This window comes from Mobula birostris, chromosome 6 (assembly GCF_030028105.1).
Source record: "Mobula birostris isolate sMobBir1 chromosome 6, sMobBir1.hap1, whole genome shotgun sequence".
Classification (NCBI taxonomy): Eukaryota; Metazoa; Chordata; class Chondrichthyes; order Myliobatiformes; family Myliobatidae; genus Mobula; species Mobula birostris.
The window spans coordinates 54300634-54321991 of record NC_092375.1 but is presented as its reverse complement, the minus strand read 5'-3'; the positions used below and the strand labels follow the sequence as shown (position 1 = coordinate 54321991).

The 21358-nt window shown below is 40.4% G+C and overlaps 1 protein-coding gene and 1 long non-coding RNA gene across 3 annotated transcripts in view; one reads left to right on the top strand and one right to left on the bottom strand.

Moving 5' to 3' along the window:
- Positions 1 to 3201: 3201 nt before the first annotated feature.
- On the bottom strand, positions 3202 to 5405 carry LOC140199064 (uncharacterized). The gene is made up of 3 exons (XR_011886335.1): positions 5219 to 5405; positions 4351 to 4526; positions 3202 to 3557 (listed from the first exon to the last, which is right to left on the bottom strand). It is a non-coding gene; the product is annotated as an uncharacterized lncRNA (long non-coding RNA).
- Positions 4184 to 21358, top strand: part of LOC140199063 (OX-2 membrane glycoprotein-like) — a 46541-nt gene continuing 29366 nt past the window's right edge. For both annotated transcript variants that reach the window (XM_072260511.1, XM_072260512.1), the window contains exons 1-2: positions 4184 to 4443; positions 19939 to 20274. In XM_072260511.1, coding sequence (XP_072116612.1) covers positions 4401 to 4443; positions 19939 to 20274 — 379 coding nt within the window. In that variant the 5' untranslated portion in view covers positions 4184 to 4400. The remainder of the gene's footprint in view (positions 4444 to 19938; positions 20275 to 21358) is intronic.

Sequence of the window (21358 nt, the reverse complement as noted above, 5' to 3'; positions counted from 1 at the left end):
TCTTTCAGGAATCACTAGATTCTGGAATGGTTCCAGAAGATTGAAAAATTGTAATGTCATTCCACTCTTCAACAAGAGAGAGGGGCAGAAGAAAAGACATTATAGGCCAATTGGTCTGACCTCAGTGATTGGGAAGATGTTGGAGTCAATTGTTAAGAATGTGGTTTTGGGGTACTTGGTAGCACATGATAAAATAGGCCATAGTCGGGATGATTTCCAAAAGGGAAAACCTTGCCTGACAAATATGTTAGAATTATTTAAAGAAATAACAAGCAGAATAGACAAAGGAGAATCAGTTGATGTTTGTTGTGTACTTCGATTTTCTGAAGGCTTTTGACAAGCTGTCATACATGAGGCTGCTTAACAAGTTAAGAGCCAATGGCATTACAGGAAAGATTCCAGCATGGCTAAAGCAGTGGTTGATTGGCTGGAAACAAAGAGTGGGAATAAAGGGAGCCTCTTCTGGTTGGCTGCTTGTGACTAGTGGTGTTCCAGAGGGGTCTGTGTTGGGACTGTTTCTTTTTATGTTATATATCAATGACTTGGATAATGGAATTGATGACTTTGTTGCAAAGTTTGCAGACAATATGAAGATAGGTGGTGGAGTAGGTAGTTTTGAAGAAGTAAAGAGGCTACAGAAGGATTTAGACAGATTAGGAGAAGGGGCAATGAAATACAGTGTCAGGAAGTGCACAGTCATGCACTTTGGTAGAAGAAATAAAAGGGTAGACTATTTTCTAATAGGAGAGAAAATTCAAAACTCTGAGGTGCAAGGGGACTTTGGAGTCTTTGTGCAGGATTCCCTAAAGTTTAATTTGCCGGATGAGTCTGTGGTGAGGAAGGAGTTAGATTTCATTTGAAGAGGACTAGAATATAAAAGCAGGAATGGAATGTTCAGGGTTTATAAAGTACTGGTGAGGCCTCACTTGGAGTATTGTGAGCAGTTTTAGTCCCCTTATCTTAGAAATGGTATGCTGTGTCTTATGAAGAGTGTTTGGTAGGTTTGGGCCTGTATTCACTAGAATTCAGAAGAATAAGGGGTGACCTAATTGAAACCTTTTGAATGGTGAAAGGCCTTGATAGAGTGGATGTGGAGAGGATGTTTACTATGGTAGGAGAGTCTAGGACCAAAGGACACAGCCTCAGAATAGAGGAGTGCCCTTTTAGAACAGAGATGAATAGGAAATTATTTAGCCAAATAGTGGTGAATCTGTAGAATTTATTGCCATGGGCAGCTGTAGAGGTCAAGTCTTAAATGTCTATATTTAAGACAGAGGTTGATAGATTCTTGATAGCTTAGAGCATGAAGGATGCATCCAGAAGAAAGAAGAATGGGGCTGAGAGGAGGAATGCGTCAGCCATGATGGGATAGAAGGGTGGACTCAATGGGCCAAATGGCCTAATTCTGCTCCTGTATCTTATGGTCTTATAGACTTAAGGTCTTATATTGTCTGAAGTTGCAGAACCTCCCGTGTGAATGTGTCCTTGTACACAACACAAATGTTTGTCTGAATCAGCAGTTTTTGCTGCTTCTAGCAGTTCAATTCTGGAGGAGGTTTGATATTCCACAGGAATTCATCACCCTCTCCACAATAACTTCAACTGAATTTTTGCAGAGTTATATGATTTCCCCAAGGCCTAAGCTGATACTTTCAGTTGGTGATAAAGAGAATGCATATGGAAAACATTAGAGTGGGTGATTGACAGTGTTCCTATCCTGGCTAACTTTGCTGCTCCATCTGGTGAATATCCAAAATGATCTATATTTGTCAAGTTGATGTGTAGATATTATTTTCAACTCTATCTTTAAACCATCGTCAAAGTCCCCCACCATCCAGGGCATGCCCCCTTCTTGTTACTACCGTCGAGCAGGAGATACAGAAGCCTTAGGTCCCACATCAGCAGATCCAGGAACAGTTATTAGCTTACAACCATCAGGCTCCTGAACTGGTGTGGATAACTTCATTCACTACTATTCTGAGCAGATTTAACGACCTATAGATTCACTCTCAAGGACTCTTTACAACCCGTGTTCTCAGTATATTCTGATTTGCATATTGGTGTTAATCAGTCTTTATCTCCTCTCCTATCATTTCAGATCTCCCCCTCCACTTCCCACTTTCAAATCTCTTACTATCTCTTCTTTCAGTTAGTCCTGACAAAGGGTCCTGGCCCGAAACGTCCACTGTACCTCTTCCTATAGATGCTGCCTGGCCTGCTGCATTCACCAGCATTTTTTGTGTGTGTTGTTTGTCTGTTTATATAGTTTTTTTGTAAAATTCTATTGTATCTCATTTTTCCCTGTAAATGCTTGCAAGAAAATAAACTCAAAGAGAATATGCTAATTTATATATAGTCTGAACTCTCAACTTTTGACAACTTTGTAAACAGACTACAAGACATAGGAGCAGAATTAGATTATTCAGCCCATCAGGTCTGCTCTGCCATTCCACCGCATCTCTCTCAACCCCTTTCTGTTATCAGTTATCAACTCCATAGGCAAACCAATAAGATCCATTGTAATAAGCACAACATTTTATATTGAGGGGCATAGGTAAAGCGAATGGTCACAGTCCTTTCCCATGGTTCGAAGATTCTAAAATTAGAGGACGTAGATTAACAAGAAGAAGGGAAGGTTTAAAGGGGATGTGAGAAGCACATTTTTCATTACATTGGGTGATGGGTGTATAGAAGGAGCTGCCAAAAGAAGCGTTAGACAGGTTTATGGAAAACTTCTGAGGGGTAGGGGCCAAATGCAGCAGCCAAATGGTTCTAGTTCAGCCTTGGTCAGGGATAAGTTGGGTCAAAGAGCCTTTTTTGTGTTGTATAACTCTATGGCTCTGTACTGATCTGGAGCGATTTATGTTAGAGCTGGGGATTAATTTTTTTTTGGATTCTGTTACCCCATTCAGAATGAATGGCCACTCTGCAGGCTGTCTCAGTGGAAACCTGCTGGTAGCAGGAGTATACAAGTTACTCAGAAGCACAGAACCAACCTAACAAACCAGGGCTCCAGAACAAACTGAACAATAATCCAAAGTGTCTCAGTTGGTCCTAGGGTCCTTGATGCCAGGGCATTTGCTATAACCTTCAAGTAGTAGTAATAGCGTGTGTGGAAAACTTTCTCCCATCCCATGTTTTGGCTTAGCAAAAACACTGGACAACATCTTTTTTGTAAGTATTGCTTCCTCAGAATTTTTTTTTGTTTATTATAGACCTCATGAGGCTGAACACAAATATTTCAAACTATCAAGTGGAAATTTGGAGTCTATCGGGTAGGAATTTGGAGAAACAAGAAATTAACTTTTATTGAAAAAATGCATTTAATTGCACAATGATCCTGACACTTTGCAATAGTTCGACTAAGCTAAAACGTTTTATTGATGATTTCTGTTTTTACTCAGTGTCTGAGGCTTCTTGCGTCCGTGTTCATCCATAATCTGCTGTTGTTGATGGATTCCGGTTACCCTGATAGCATTTCTCCATGACCACAATGTCCCAGTGAAACCATTCACCATGCTCATCACTGACAGTGCCCAGATTTGTAGGGAAGAAGTCTAAATGGGAATGCAGAAAATGAATCTTTAGTGACATGTTACACTTCGTGATTCTGTATGGCTTGAAGCATGTTCGGTGCTCTGTACTTGCAAAGAAATTTTTCAGCAACATATTTGGATGCCTTCCATGCAAGTTTCTCAGGTCCCACTAGAAATTCTTCGAATTACCTGTCTTTGATGACCTTTTGATTTGCGTACCAACAAAAGTACCTCCTTAATCTTGGCATCAGTTGAATTATGAATTGAAATAACATATAGGCGAATTTTTAAAATGGTGCTTGAGAGGGATGTTTCATGGTGAAATCCTTTGCTGCCCAAAATCCATAAGAGCCATTCAAAAGTATTCAGGAATTAAAATCTTTGTTGTCCAGCGTAATCAATGGTACAAAGATTAGCGACCCTTGTAACCCCAAGTCTTTTGCTTCCCGCGGTATAGACGTAAAATAATTATTCTATAGTTTAGAGTTGTGAACTAATAATGATAATGAAACTGTTGTTTAATACTCCCTCAGAAGTAAGGAAGTTTTTAAAGTGATCGGGTTTACGGACACACGCACACGTACTCATATTCCTCTATTGATGTAAATTGAGAAAGGGGCGTGCACGTTACTTCCTTCAAGCAATTTAGTATTCATTTCGGGAACTGAAATAAAAGGCATGTGGATGTCGGTAATTTTAACAGAGTGTGCGTAAATTGGTTCTGGGCCAAATTCACTATCGAAATAGCTTCCCAATAAAGTGCAGGCATCCAGCCGGCTGCGCTCAGTGGATCTTACCCGGAAAAATAGTTTACCTTCTGCGGCGAATTGGAACCGGATCTTCGAACCGCTTGACAATCTCCAAATGAAACTCCTTGCGCTCGCTCTGCTGGTCTCTCTGGCCGACGGTGAGAATCGTTAACGTTTTCTTTAGCTCAGTATGTTCTGCCGAATGGCTTAACAGGATAGTGAACTGGGAAATCGGGGTCAGCTGAGGATGAGGAGAAAGGAGGAGGAATGTTAAAGGAAAGAGACTAGTATAGTAATATACAGCTTCACAAAGGCATGCAAAAAACAACGCGTTTGAGTTGTATTTTGCAGCCAGTTTAATTAAAAAAGAATGCAACGGTGTAAAGAGCTGAAATAACAATAGTAAGTGCATTGAAAATAATGTTTCAAACTGATGCATTCGACATCGGCTTGCCGATTTGTTTCTTTAAAGAGTACGCCAATATAGTCTGTTCTGCACTCTATACCTGGTGCTCAATTTCGTTGTGGGGAGGTGCGTATTGGAAAGGGAAAAGCATTTGCAGAGGCTAGGGTCAAGACCCTGAATGATATGCATTTCTGCAACGTATTACGATAAGCATTTCTCTTAGTTTGCCGATTGTCGGTGTTCAGATGGGAGATTGGATATGTAGCTTCTTGTTGCCTGTTACTCAGACAAGCTTACTGTTGGAATCGAATAATGTACAGAGCAAATAGGGAAAGTTCTGTCCCAGAATCAAGGTTGCCACCGTTTCAGTCAAGTTGTAATGTGCAGGTAATACTTGTGATTTCCAAATTATTGCTAAGTTGTTCACCGAAGAAAGTGAGTGAACGAGCCGTATACTAACAACTGCAACGCTCCACTGCCAACACTGCGCTCCGATAGTAAAGTCCTGGGAAATGTGTAATACTTACAGTAAATCGAGAGTTATAACGTTCTGAAGGCGGGCATTGCTTTCAGTGAACCAGTGCCGCCTTGCTGAGGGAAAGAGCCCATGAGGATCAGGAAATCGAACCTGGTGCTAGGTTCCACTAAGCAGCAGCGAGCCCTGCCATCCAGCGTCGCTCTAAGCTACAGACAGCTTACAACAGCCACTTCAAAGCAAGGGGAGGGGTGGAATAACACCAGTAACTACTTTTGCAAAATATTTCTAATGCATTCCATCCGTTCTGTTGGACAGGCTACCTGATTGGCATGACGACTACATTCTTCCTGAAACAGACACCCCAACCTATCATGGGGAGAAAGTGCTGGGTGCACAGTGGAGGGAATTCAATCTGTTCTCAAGGACATCTCCTTGAAGAAATGCAACAATTCACTTGACTTATGGGAACCTCTGGCCAATGACCACTTCTAGTTGAGAAGGACCATTCAGAAAGCAGGGTTATTTGACAGGAGCAGCCAACAACCTGGTAAAAAAATAGCAGAAGGAGAGCATCGACATCAAACTACCCACCCGCCCATCCCAGTAAGCCCTTCCAGCAGAATCAGTAGGTCCCACAATGGCCTCTTAAGCCATATTACACCTCAGACCACATAACCCTCAGAATTTGAGTAGAAACAAGCCACCCGCACCCTGAAGGACTGCCTAGAAGAGAAATGCCAAGCTTAGCAAGATTTTGTGTTCCCACCCTGAATGAAAACTAAGTGTAGTCTATCCTCAAAACTGCAATGCCTGTCCAGGAGTTAGAAGCTTACTGGCTTAATGGGGAAGCACTAGAATTTTCACAGATGGGAAATGTTTGAAAATACTTTTTTTTTGTCTGCTATTGGGAGTAAACAATGGTCTGACTGCAAATGTTGCCTAAAATTTTGTTATCTTTGTGATCTCACATTCAAATGACTCATTCAACAACAATATAACCGCAAGCCTACACTACCTGACTAGGTTTTGTGTTATTTTTCAAAGCTATCCTTGATAGAGTCACAGAGTCATAGAAAAATACAGCACGGAAAGAGGACCTTTGGCCCATCTTGTCCAAGCTGAAACCATTTAAGCTTCCTACTCCCATCAACCTGCACTGGGACCATAGCCCTCGCTAGCCCTACTATCCATGTACCTATCCAAGCTTCTCTTAAACAATAAAATCAAGCTCACATGCACCACTTGCACTGGCAGCTCGTTCTACATGTTCATTTGATATCTTTAAGTTTTAAACTGCAACTTATAGATGAAACCAGGCTTATCACAAAAATGAAATAGGTGAATGTACCAAGGTACAAAGAAAAGCTTGTCTTGTACACCATTTATACGGATCAATTTATGACAACAGTGCATTGAGATACAGCCACAGCAGATTGCAGAATAAAGTGTAACAATTACAGAGAAAGTCATGTGCAATTGGACAATAAAGTGCAAGGTTGTAAGGTAGATTGTGAGGTCAAAGGCCATTCTTATAATAGTAGGGAACTGTTCAATAGTTTTCCAACAGTGGGATGGAAGCTTTCCTTGAGCTTAGTGGTGTATGCTTTAAGGCTTTTGTATCTTCTACCTGATAGGAATAATGAAAAGAGAGAATGTCTGAGGTTGGTGGGTTGTTCTTTATACTGACTTCTATACTGAGGCAGTGAGAAGTGTAGGCAGAGTCCGTCGAGGGGAAGCTGGTTTCTGTGATGTGCTGAAATAAATGCACAGCTCTCTGCAGTTTCTTGTGGTCATGGACAGAGCAGTGTCAAACTACCTCTAATTTTAAATATGTGAAAATGAGATAACAATAAGAAATAGAACAGTGTATTAGGAATCTGTGATTAGCTTCTTAATAGATTTAAAGATGATATACTCAAATACATTCATAATTTATTTGTAGCCAAAACAAATGAGTATCCACATTTTGCGAATAGGACTTTCAATCACTTGGAAAGACAGAGAATATTTAGGCGGGATCTGAATGGTTTTGTGTATGAGAAATCCTGCCTCACAAATCAGATTTTTTGAGACTGGTGAATTTAAGGCAGTAAATGTTGTATACACAGACTTTTGACAAGGCCCTGCATGAATGGCTGGTCCAGAAAGTCAGGCCACATGGGATCCAGAATTAGTCTGGTGATGTTAGACAGATGATATCTTACTGACTGCAAGTCTGTAAACAGTGGTGTACCACAAGGTGCGTTGATTTTCTGACTGAAAGTCACGAATCAATGGTATACCGCAGGGTTAGTGCTGGGACCTGAAGTGAACTTTCATTAATGTAGAGAGTGTAAAGAATTAAAGCTGGAATTACTGATGCTTAGAAAAGTAAAAAATGTTGTAGAAATAACAACCTGTTTGGAAGAAAATAATGGCTGATGGTTAAGAAATACATTTTCAATATTCAGTGCTTGTTAAGAAGCATCAGGGAAATAAAGCAGGAGATGGGAATCAATGTTCATCTGAGACAGTTGAATTACAATGGAATTGAATGATGAAAATGGTACTACTTCAGTTGATGGCATTTAAAGTGAAGGACTGAACTTACTTCATGGAAACATTAAGGTAACAGTGTGGCAGGTCATCAGGACCCATTCTCAGTCATTAGTTTTCACTCTTCTTGAAGGAAAGTACTACTTCCACACTCTGTGTAAAATTTGTGTCTGCCCCCCACCCACATAGGCACCTGATGTAGTCATGGGTCACTCCTGATAAGAATTTGGACTGTCCCAGAGAATTACAGCAACTGTTGGCAGTGGGTAGGGCAGATGTTGTAACAAGTTCATTTTTAATTATTTCATACTTCGTGAACTTTCTAACTAACTAAATTACTTCAATAATAATAAAGTTTTTTGGAACCTTAGCGATATTTAGCAGACTCCCAAATTGGAAACTATTGTACTAGGGGATTTCAGTCTTCCTCAAGGGGATCAAAATGCAAAATGTGAGTGAGCAATTGTTGCATCTGAGGGAGAATTTACTGAAATAATGAGACACTAATTTCTGGAACAGAACATTAAGGAACCACAACGGGCTTTTATTTTCTTGGAAATGAGGATGGAACAATAAGCAAAGTCAATGATATCTCACATACACATAAAAATTATGGTAGACACAAGGGTAGAACACCTAAAAATTATTTTATTTTAACAACTGATTTTAAGACTTTGTACCAATAAAAGCAGAGATTCTATAGGAAGAGAGATGCTTGAGACCAACTGCGCAACAAAGTGATTATTTTTCTTAACATTTAACATTAGCTTCTTGTAATTTTTTTATTTCTAAACTGAATTCAGCCAGGTGCTTTGCTCCAAAAGCATTTTCTTTCTTATATGGGATCAAAATACTAGTAAATTAACAGATTTTGAAGAAACTAAAAAATGAAATGTAAATGAGAAGTAATTGTTGCAAATAGTTTGGGTTAATTCCATATTGATCTAGAAAGCTGAAAGTTACACAATTAAGTGTACGATTTTAAAAATCAATCACTTCTAAAATCTGAGAAATAAGTCAATTTTAATTATCTGAGGGGTTTCAGACTGCATTTTTGTACCAGTTCTGTCAGGAAACATCATTATCTGGGATGAAATTAGCAGTGATACATGGCTTTTAGCGGATCAAGCTTCTTCACGGGTGAAAAGAGGGGGTGGAAAGTCATCTTCAGCCAACTGTAAAACTAACTATGAATGAATTATCAATTTATGTAGCACCTATTTTATTTTCTAATCACTAGAGAGAACTAGCGCATGATAAAAGCTAAGGGGAAATTTGCCCAAGATCACCTATAAGCATAATGGACCAGAATATTAATGGCTAAAAAAGTAATGTCTTCTGTAAAGGAAAAAGTGGGTTGATGTGAACTGTAAATTCATTTCCACAAAAAGTACACAACTAAGTAGACATTGTAAATTCATGGGGTAGATGAGATGTGGAGTGCAAGAATAAATTTAATAGTGAAAGACTATTTTTCTTTCTCTTTTATATTAGAGTAGGTGAAGAGGAGAGATACTGATAACTTCACCTTGCAACAAAGAATATAGGAAAAATCCATGTATTTAGATGTAAAACATTAGTAAAGCAATAGCAGACATAGCAGAATTAGGCCATTCAGCCCGTTGAGTCTACTCTGCCATTCCACCATGGCTGATCCCGAATCCCACTCAATCTCATACACCTGCCTTCTCGTCATATCCTTTGATGCCTTGACCAATCAAGAAACGATCAACTTCTGCCTTAAATATACCCATGGACTTGGCCTCCATTGTAGAGATTCACAGATTCACTGCTCTCTGGCTAACAAATTTCCTCTTTACCTCTGTCCTCAAAGGTCACCCTTCAATTTTGAGGCTGTGCCCTCTAGTTCTGGATACTCCCACCATAGAAAACATCCTCTCCACATCCACCCTATCTAGTCTTTTCAACATTCAGTCGGTTTCAATGAGATTCCCCTGCATTCATCTAAATTCCAGTGAGTTCAGGCCCAAAGCTGCCAAGCGCTCCTTATATATTAACCCCTTTATTCCTGGAATCATCCTCATGAATCTCCTCTAGATTCTCTCCTATGTCAACATATCTTTTCTGAGATATGGGGCCCAAAACTGTTGACAATATTCCAAGTGCAGCCCTGACTAGTGTCTTATAAAGCCTCAGCATTATCTCCTTGCTTTTATATTCTATTCCCCTTGAAATAAATGTCAACATTGCATTTGCTTTCTTTACCACAGACCCAAGCTGTAAATTAATCTTCTGGAAGTCTTGCACGAGGACTCCTCTGCACCTTTGAGTTTGAACTTTCTCCCCATTTAGATAGTAGTCTGCACTATTGTTCCTTTCACCAAAATGCATTCTCGTATATTTCCCAACACTGTCATCCATCTGCCACTTTTTTGCCCGTTCTTCCAATTTGTCGTAAGTCTTTCTGCAATTGCATTGTTTCCTCAGAACTACCTACCCCTCCACCTATCTTTGTATCATCCTCAAACTTTGCCACAAAGCTATCAATTCCGTTATCCAAATCCTTGATAAACAAAGTGAAAAGTATCGGTCGCAATACTGACTCCTGAGGAACACCACTAGTCATTAGCAGCCAACCAGAAAAGGCCCCCTATATTCCCACTCACTGCCTCCTGCCTGTCAGCCATTCCTCTATCCATGCCAATATCTTTCCTGTAACATTGTAGGATTTTATCTTGCTAAGTAGCCTCATGTGTAGCACTTTACCAAATGCCTTCTGAAAATCCAAGTAAGTGACATCCACTGCCTCTCCTCTGTTCACCCTACTTCTTCGAAGAAATCTAACAAATTTGTCAGGCAAGATTTCCCTGTACAGAAACTTTGCTGACTTTGGCTTATTTTATCATTAGTCTCCAAGTATCCCGAAGCCTCATCCTTAATAATAGACTCCAACACTTTCACAAGAAATGAGGTTAGGCAAACTGGCCTATAATTTCCTTTCCTTTGCTTTCCTTCCTTCTTAAAGAGTGGAGTGACATTTGCAATCTTCCAGTCCTCTGGGACCATGCTAGAGTCAACTGATTCTTGAAAGATCATAACCATTACACCCATGATCTCCTCAGGACTCTCTCAGGAGTCTGAGATGTAGTTCATCTGGTCCGGGTGACTTATCCACCTTAAGACCTTTGAGTTTGTCTAGCCCTTTTCCGTTTGTAATAGCAATGGCACTCACTCCTGCTCCCTGACACTCTCACACCTCTGGCACACTGTTAGTGTCTTCCACAGTGAAGCCAGATGCAAAGCACCCATTAAGTTCGTCTGCCATTTCTTTGTCCTCCCATTACTACCTCATCAGCATCACTTTCCAGTGGTCCAATATCAAGATTCATCTTCCTTTTTCTCTTTATATAACTGAAAAAACTTTTGGTATCCTGCTGTATGTTATTGTCTAGTTTACCCTCATATTTCATCTTTTCCCTTCTTATAGCCTTTATTTGCCTTTTGGTGGATTGTAAAAGCTTCCCAATCATCCAACTTTCCATTCACTTTTGCTACCTTATATGCCCTTTCTTTGGCTTTTATGTAGTCCTTAATTCCCCTTGTCAGCCATGGTTGCCTACCCCCACCATTCGAGAATTTCTTCTTCTGTGACACATATCTCTCCTGTGCCTTATGAACTATTCCCAGAAACTTCAGCCATCTCTGCTCTACCATCATCCCCACCCCTATCCTTCTCCCATCCACCTGGGAAAGCTCCTCACTCATGCCTCTGTAATTCCCCTTATTCCATTGCGATACTGATACATGTGACTTATGCTATTCCCTCTGAAATTGCAGTATGAATTCAATCATATTATTATCACTGCTCTTAAGTGTTCCTTTACATTGAGCTCCCTAATAAGATTGGTGTTATTATACAACACCCAATCTAAGCCTTTCCCTGAATAGGCTCAAGCACAAGCTGCTCTAGAATGCTATCTTGTAGGCATTCAACAAATTCCCTCTCTTGTGATCCAATACCAATCTGATTTTCCCAATCCCCTTGCTTATTGAAGTCCCCCATTACAATTGTGTCATTACCCTTATTACATGCCTTTTCCAGCTCCCATTGCAGTCTCAACCCCACATCTTGGTTACTATTTGGAGGCCTATATATGATTCCCATAATGGTTTTTTCACCCTTGCAGTTCCTCAATTCCACCCACAAAGATTTGACATTCTCTGACCCGATGTCACCTCTTTCTAAAGATATAATTCCATCTCTTACAAACAGAACCACACCATCACCTTTACCTTCCTGCCTGTCCTTTTGTTACAAAGTATATCCATTGATGTTAGGCTCCCAACTATGGCCTTCTGTCAGCCACGATTGATGCCCACAACGTCATACCGACCAATCTCTAATTGCTCCACAAGTTCTTCCACCTTACTCCAAATGCTAAGCGCATTTAAATATAGCACCTTCAGTCCTGCATTCTTTGGCCTTTTGAATTTTGCCTCTGTGGTCCAATTTAACACTCTGCTCTGTCTGCATTTGCCCCATTCATTGGCTTGTCCTTCCTTACATTCATGTTACATCCGTCATCTACTTGTAAACCTGCAGGCTCCTCGTCAGCTCTATACTCCTGATTCACATCCCCCTGCCATATTAGTTTAAACCAGTACATATGGCAAGCAGTAGATTGTTGAAACTTACTCTGTTGTAATACTCTGATGTTATACAAAGTTCATCAAAAATTACAGCAATGGCAATAGGGTCAATCCATTTGAAATCAGTTTTAAAACTTACAGTGTAGTAAAATATAAAGCAGCTGCAATGAATTAAATGAACAATAAACGCTATAGTTTGCTATAGGTCACATTCAGGCTCCCAGTTCAGCACAAGATTAGATTCACAATTGAGCCATCCTAGGAAAGACCATAAGAAAATAGGATGGGTAGGGCAGCATTTGCTCACCGAAGAAAATTAGTGTATATGCTGAATGAACACACATTAGATATACTGCTTCAAAATATTGGTCCAAGGGCAACCCAGTGATACATCAACTTGAAAATTCTGCTCAGTTAATGTTGCCCTGAAGCAAGCTATCAACCTTGAGACAATGCAGTTGAAACCAACCTTTGTCATTGATTCTTACCAAATGCAGGTAATGGGACTAGACGGGAGGACGCTGGGGTTAGCATGACCATTTAGGCTGAGGGTTCCGTTTGCGTGCTGTACCACTATGACTTCAATGTACATCAAAGCTATGTGAAAGCTGGTTAGGAGAAGGTGAAACCAAGGCACAGTGGCCTGAAACATTGACTGTTTACTCTCCTCCACAGATGTTGCCTAACTTGCTGAGTTCCTCCAGCATTTTGTGCGTGTTTCTCAAGATTTCCAGCATCTGCAAGAATGTCTTGTGTTGCTGAACATTGCTGTGAATTTTATTGCGGCATATCAGAAAGCTTATTTGAAAGTTTTACAATACAGAGATGTGACTGACCAAGATATAGCAAGGCAAAAGTGGGAAGATAGTGTTGATGCAATTAACAGGTGATTAGAGCAGTAAAGTCAGAACCCCAAGAAAGTGTAAATAAGCAACTGGGGGGCAGGACAGGCACAGAGTTGCAACAAATATGATGCCACTAAATGTGGAGACCCAGTGAGGTGAGGCCAACCATCAGAATGATGCTGGGTATGGCAGAGATCAGCAGTGATTCCACACACCTCATCACGCATCAAACTAATTCACAATGAAGATGGCATTCCTTTATCAGTGGAACGAGTATGGAGCCAACAACCCAAATATCTAGAGGACCTTGTGCTATGATAAAGCCTGAGGCAGACAAATGTTTTAGACTTGGATCTTTACTTTTTGTTTTTCACTCTCAAGCAGGGGTGTAACATGTGGAATATTATGAGACGTTAAAGTATTTAAGTGTGACTAACTGAATGCTACATGTTTCATTCAGGAAGCTGCCAGAAAGACTGAGTGTTTATGTCAAGAAACATTGTCATTTTCTTTCTATAAATAAAATACAAGTGTTTGTTAGTTTAAACTGCTGGCTATCCTCCAGTATTCTCTAAATGAGAAGATTTGAAAGTACCAAGAAATTGTGGTACTTTCAGACAGAAAGGATTGAGAACAGAACAACAATCTAAATTAGAAAAGTAGAAAGCCGCTTTTGGGGGGGATAATTCCTGCCTCTCAGATGGGAAGCCAGTGAATTCACTTCTGAGATAAACAGAATCAAAGAGAGTTCCATAAACTTCCATAGTATTTTAGAAGCAAAGGGGGTAGCTAGGAAAAGAGGAAATCACCTTGGGAACTAAAGGGAAGTCCTTGTGAAGGGCCAGCAGATATGTGTGGTGTCCTGAATGGATACTTTGTACTAGTGTTAAGCATGGAGGAGAGAATGAAAAGTTGAGAATGGTAGCTAATATTCCATATTCAAGAATGATGATGGGGGTATGCTAGGAGCCGATAGCACAGTGAGCCTCTTGTCATGTTATTTATGTGCATTGGTTGTACAATCAGGACTTCCAATAAATCAGAAACCTATTATTGTATTTACTTATGACCTTTTCAAGTTTACAGAAACAAAACAATTCCTAGTTTCCTGAACTCAAGTTTCTGCAGATGTTAATAATAGTAAGCAACACACACAAAATGCTGGATGAACTCAGCAAGACAGGCAGCATCTATAAAGGGGAGTAAACTGTTGATGGTTTTTGTCTGAAACCCTTCAGCATAATTGGAAAGGGAGGGGGTCAGAAGCCAGAATAAGAAGATGGTGGGAGGGAGGTAGGAGTGCAAGCTAACAGGTGATAGGAGGGAGAGGGAAAGTAGATTGGTGGGAGAGGGGGATGATGTAAGAAGCTGGGAGAGGATAGGTGGAAGAGGTAAAGGACGATAGAAGGAATCTGATATGAAAGGACAGTGGATCATGGAAGAAAGGGAAGGAGGAAGGGAACCAAAGGGAGATGATGGGCAACTGAGGAGAAGGGAAGGGGTGAGAGTGTAGCCAGAGTGGGGAATAGAAGGTTGGATGGGGCAGAGATTACTAAAAACTGAGTTTGGCCTCATCACTCAGGGCTACACCTGCTCCTACACCTCCTCCCTCACCACCATTCAGGATCCAAATGGTCCGTCCAGGTGTGGCAATACATCATCTGCAAGTCTGTTAGGGTCATCTATTGTATCCATTGCTCCCAGCGTGGCCTCCTTTACATCAGTGGGACCTGACCTGACACAGATTTGGGGACTGCTTTGTCAAGCATCTTTAGTCTGTTAGCCACAAAAGGCAGGATTTCCAGATGGCCATCCATTTCAATTCAACTTCCATTCCCATTCGGTCTTCTCTGTTCATGGCCTCCTCTGCTGCCACAAAAGGGCCGCACTCAGATTGGAGGAACAAGTAACCTCCAACCTGATGGCATAAACATTGATTTCTTCAATTTCTGGTAATCTCTCCCCCCTCCCTCCTCTCTTTCTCTATTCCCCACTTTGGCTACCCTCTCACCTGCCCATCACCTCCCTCTAGTTCCCCTCCTCCTTCCTTTTCCTCCATTATCTGCTGTTCTCTCCTATCACATTCCTTCTTCTTCAGCCCTTTGCCCATTCCACCTATCCCCTCCCTGCTTCTTGCTTCTTACTTCATCCACCTTCCCCCTCACCTGGTCTTACCTACCACCTGCCAGCTTGTATTCTCCTCCCCCCCCCCCCCGCACCTCCACTTTCTTATTCTGGCTTCTGACCCCTTCCTTTCCAATCATGAAGAAGGTTATCAGCCCAAAATGTTGATTGTTTACTACCCTCCATAGATGCTGCCTGACCTGTGGAATTCATTTGTTTATTTATTTATTTACAGATACAGAGTGGAATAGGCCTTTCTGGCCCCCGAATGGTCTACTCCTGCACCTATTTTCTATGTTTCTATGTTTCTAGCTGCACTGCCTAGCAACCCCTGACAACCAGAATTAATCCTAACCTAATCATGGGACAATTTACAATGACCACTTAACCAACTAACCAGTGCATGTTTGGACTGTGGGAGGAAATGGGAGCACCGGAGAAAACCCACTCATTCCATAGGGAAGACATACAGACTCCTTACAGAGGATGCCGGGATTGAACTCTAATTCCGATCCCCAGAGCTGTAATAGCATCGCACTAACTGCTACGCCACCGTGGCACCATGGTTCCTCCAGCAATTTTGTATGTGCTCCAACTTCCTAGTTTAGAATTACATTGAAATATCCATAAAGCTTCCATTTTCTAAATATTTGTGTGAAAAGCAGTCTTTCTTCGGATGCTTCATCTAAATCTACTCTATTTTGTTCGAAGTGGAGTATATTATGGTCCATGTAAATGGATCTTATTGTAAGAATCTAAATACAAATTCAAAATTTCCCACAAAATTCAAAATACCAAAGCACCATTAACTGGTTGGGTAAGGGATAAATTTGGGTCAGCTGCCAGTTCTATAGATCTCCATCTTATGTCCCAGCAGAGATATTTGTAATATCCCCATGCTCTTCGAAGTGATCATCAAAATTGTGTGGAATCCCATACAGAAAAGAAGTTGCTTGCTATACTGACTGACCTCATGACCTGGTGCCTCTACTGCAGGAACAGGTCTTTTGTTCTACTTATTTGTTCATGAGATGTAAAGAAACTTGTAAAGCTAGCATTCAGTCTCCATCCCTATTGATGTCAACATAGGAGAAAGTTAGTCAGACTGAAATCACACGTGCTGATCAGTAATAAGTAGGCAAGGGTTCTTTCCCTTAAGTACATTAGTAACTTCATGCTAACCGTTAGTAATTATAGATTTATTAAATTACATTTAACTTCCCAGCTGCTGTGTTGGAGCTCAAACTTGTGGTCTTGAGTCACTGTCTACGCCTGTGGAAGCTACTTCAGAATCAAAATCAGGTTTATTATCACCGGCATGTGACGTGAAATTTGTTAACTTAGCAGCAGCAGTTCAATGCAATACATAATGTAGCAGAGAGAAAAAACTAATAATAACTATACTAGTGAATCAATTGTGTACATTGAATAGATTTTTAAAAACATGCAAAAACATAAATACTGTATATTAAAAAAGGTGAGATAGTGTCCAAAGATTCAATGTTCATTTAGGAATCGGATGGCAAAGGAGAAGAAGCTGTTCCTGAATCGCTGAGTGTGTGCCTTCAGGCTTCTGTATCTCCTACCTGATGGTAACAGTGAGAAAAGGGCATGTCCTGGGTGCTGGAGGACCTTAGTAATGGACCTTTCTGAGACACAGCTGCCTGAAGATGTCCTGGGTACTTTGTAGGCTAGTACCCAAGGTGGAGCTGACTAGATTCTGCAGCTTCTTTCGGTCCTGTGCAGTAGCCCCTCCATACCAGACAGTGATGCAGCCTGTCAGAATGCTCTCCACAGTACAACTATAGAAGTTTCTGAGTGTATTCATTGACGTGCCAAATCCCTTCAAACTCCTAATGAAGTGTAGCTGTTCGGTTGACATTTATGCTCCTGTTCTCACAGTAGGAAAAAAATATTATTGACAAAAGTCTGTGCAAAGTTTATTACAAGAATGAGTAAGTTCTTTATTAATAATAAACAGCATTCCAAACACAATTGGATTAGCTATATTAAAAAACAACTATTTACTATTTTGTTGGATGTAATAATGAAGTTTATTTCCCATCTCATACAATCATTGAATTGTCAGCATAGAAACAGGTCCTTTTTGGCCCATGATGTCTAATTACACTAATCCCATTTGTTTGCATTTGGCCCATATCCTCCTATGCCTTTCTGATCTAATTATCTGTCATTTAGCCTTTAAAATGTTGTAATTGTATCTGCCACACTACCTCCTCCAGATAACGACCACCCTCTGTATGGAAGACCATAAGATATAGGAGCAGAATTAGGCCATTACGCCCATTGAGTCTACTGTGCCATTCGGTCATGGCTGATTTATTATTCCCCCTCAGCCCCATTCACCTGCCTTCATCCCATAATCTTTGTACCCTTACGAGTCACTGAGGATCACAGTCACTGTGGATCAGAAGGGAAGAGGTAGAAGGAAAGAGGGGTGGTGATAGAGGATTCAGTACTTAAGGCAACAGAGAGGAGATTTCCTGGATACGAAAGAGGCTCCCAGATGTTTTGTTACCTCAAGGTTCCAGGATCAAAGACATCTCAGATCGCGTCCATAGCATTCTTAAGGGGGAGGGTGGACAACCGCAAGTCGTATATATTGATACAATTGACATCGGCAGGAAAAGGGATGTGAAGTCCTGAAGAGCAAATAGAAGGAGCTAGGTAGGAATCCTAAAGCAGCACCTCATGGGCAATAATCTCTGAATTGCAGCCTGTGCCATGCACTGGTATGGATAATAATAGGATAATTTAGCAAGTGTATGTGTGGCTGAAGAGCTGGTTTCAGATTTGTGAATCATTGAAAACTCTTCCAGAGAAGGTATATCCTGTACAAAAGGGACAAGCTATACCTTAATTCAAGGGAGACCAATATCCTTGTGGGCAGATTTGCTTGAGCTATTGGGAAGGATTTCAACTAGTTTGGCAGGGGGCGGGAAGGTCAGAAAATAGGCAGCAGGTGTAATGGTAGATTCAGCATGCAGACAGACTGTGAGGAAGAATAGGTACTGGATGGGGTATAATTGCAGTCAGTAGGATGTGTTGAAGTGAGTATTTTAATGCAAAGAGTATCAGAAACATGGGTGATGCACTTATAATGTAGATCAGCACATGGAACTACGATGTTGTGATATTATAGAGACTTGGATAACAGAATGGCTGTTGGCTGTTCCAAGGTTTAGATGTTTCGAAACGTACAGGGACAAGGTAAAAGAGAGGGGAAGAGGCATTATGAGAAGGGGATTGCGTTTTTATACGTACCATAGTGGGAAGAGGTATTGTCCAAGTAGCTGTGAGAGTCCATGGGTTTATAGTGGACATCGGTAGATAAGCTGTCTCCAGAGATAGAGACAGAGAGATTGAGAAAGGGGAGGGAGGTGTCAGAAATGGACCGGGTAAATTTGAGAGCAGGGTGGAAGTTGGAGGCAAATTTGCATATATTACATTATTACAAAATTACAGTATTACATATATTTGTTGGTGAAAGTATGTGAACCTCTTGGGTAATGCCTTCTACAAAAGCTATTTGGAGTCAGATGTTCCAATCAATGTGGTGAGATTGGAGGTGTGGGTTGTGGACGTGCCCTGTCTTATAAAAAAGGCTCACCAAGTCGGGTTACTGACAGAGTCTGCTCTTCTCAAGAAAGATCTGTTTATGTGCCCCATGCCGTGATCAAAACAACTTTCAGAGGACCTTAGAAGAAGAATTGTAGAGATAATTTTTCTCAATAAGTAAATGAACAAGTATAATATTTTGTGTCATTTATTTAATTGGGTTCTCTTTATCTCATTTTAGGACTTAATGTGAAGATCTGATCACATTTTAGGTGATATTTATGCCAAAATAGAGAAAATTCTACAGGGTTCACAAACTTTCTAGCACACTGTATGTTCCAGTAAGAATAAACCCAGCTATTCAATTTCTGTGTAGCCCACCATTCCAGGCAACTATCTGGTGAATCTCTTCTGCACTCTTTCTATTGTTACAGCACCCTCCCTCCAGTGTGGCAAATGGAGCTGTACCCAACACTCCAGTGTAGTCTAACCAATGTTTCATACAGCTATAACATGACACCATAACTCTTATACTCAATATCTCAGCCTATGAAACCAAGCAGACAAAATGTCTTCCTTGTTTTCCTATGCAGCTAGGTTACCATTTTCAGTGAGCTATAGACTTGCACCCTCTATGCATCAATACTCCTAAGGTTCTTACCATTTACTGTACATATCCTACAAGGATTTGCTTTCCAAGGTGCATTAGCTCATTCCATTTACCATTTCTCTGCTTAACTTTCTGACTGATCTGTGTCCCACTGTACACATAGGCTACCTTTTTTGCTATCTACAACCTCCACAATTTTTTGCAACACACACAAAATGCTAGAGGAGCTCAACAGGCCAGGCAGCATCAATAGAAAAAAGTGCAGTTTACATTTCGGGCCGAGACCCTTCAGCAGGCACAAATTTTTACCTCTTCTGTAAATATGCTATCAGACACATGCATTCTCATCCAAGACATATGTACGTCCAGTATAATTAGCATACCTTTGAGTGTTTTGGGAATAAATATTTGTGAAATGGTTGATTAGTTTTCTTTACAATATTCTATTTTATTTCTGTTTCACAGCTCAAAGTCCAATTGTAAAGACAAAGGAAAAAATAACAGCAGTTTTCGGAGAAAGTCTTTCCTTCACTTGTACAACAAATTTAAATGATATTCTACAGGTGACCTGGCAAAAGTTAAATGGTCAAACAGAGGAAAACATCGCCATCTATAATGAAAAAGTTGGACCCAAAGTATTTGGACCATTTATGGATAGGGTGTCTATTTTGACATCAAAGCTGCAAGAATCCACCCTTGTACTTTCTGGAGTGAGATATGAAGATAAAGGATGTTATCAGTGTCTCTTCACGACATTCCCAGATGGATCAAATATTGGGAAGACCTGCCTGAATGTACTTGGTAAGACTTGTACAAATAAAAATAAAGTATGTCTTCAACCACCGAAGTCCACTTGGCTCATTAAATTATCTCCTTCCACATTCCCTATGTGACTACTTAATCATGAATGCAAACTCGTGCAAGATTCCAGAATTTTTTTAATTCTTGCATCATTCAAACTAACCTATTCAAACAAAACTCTCAATCTTTTTTTGTTAATTGTTATCTTGAAATAGAATTGATTGAATTAAAATCATCTATGATAGTCTATCTGTAACTTCATTATCTCATGTAAAAGTGACTAAAATATTTACTTTTTACTTAAAAATACAACTGATATTTACTTACCTGAAGTTGATGTTAATTGGTAAGAATAAGCAATAAGTTATGTCTAGTCGATAATAGGTATTGTCTATTACTACAGAAAATTCAATTTGGATCATTTTGAAACACATATCTCATGGTGTGTTGATTAATTAAGATGTTTTATTTCCCATGAGGCTGACCTTGCAGCTGAGAAGCAATCAGGCAATTTAGCAGTCTACAGTCCTCGGGTTTAACTGGATCATGGATGGGACGTTGCTCAGTTATGTGCTTAGCATCGTATGTTCTTAAACCATTGTACTTTCCTTGTTGCACTGACAGGTATTCTGCCTGGATCAGTAGTTATGAGAGTACTTTGTGTATTGCTAAGGAAATCATGTGGTCAGTTGTTAAATTGCAGGACTAGTAAGATGAAATAGAAGTTAATTCAAATTTCATTTGAGGACCTGAGGTAAACAGTGGGTTAAATAATCTAGATTCAAAATAGTGCTGTCCACAATATGCGCTAATAAAGCTGTTGCCCCAGAGCTCCAGTGCCCGGATTCAATCTTGACCTCAGTTATTTGGACATTCTTTCCATGACCACATGGATTTCCTTTGGCTGCAGTGGTTTCCATTCACACATCAAAGATGTGCAGATTGATAGATTGGCCGCAGTAAATTGCATGAATGACAGGAATGTTGAGGGAAGAATAAAATGGGACTACTGTGAATGGATGCTTGCTGCTTAGTGAAACTTGGTGGGGTGGAAAGCTTGTTTCTGTGCTGTAATCCATTGATA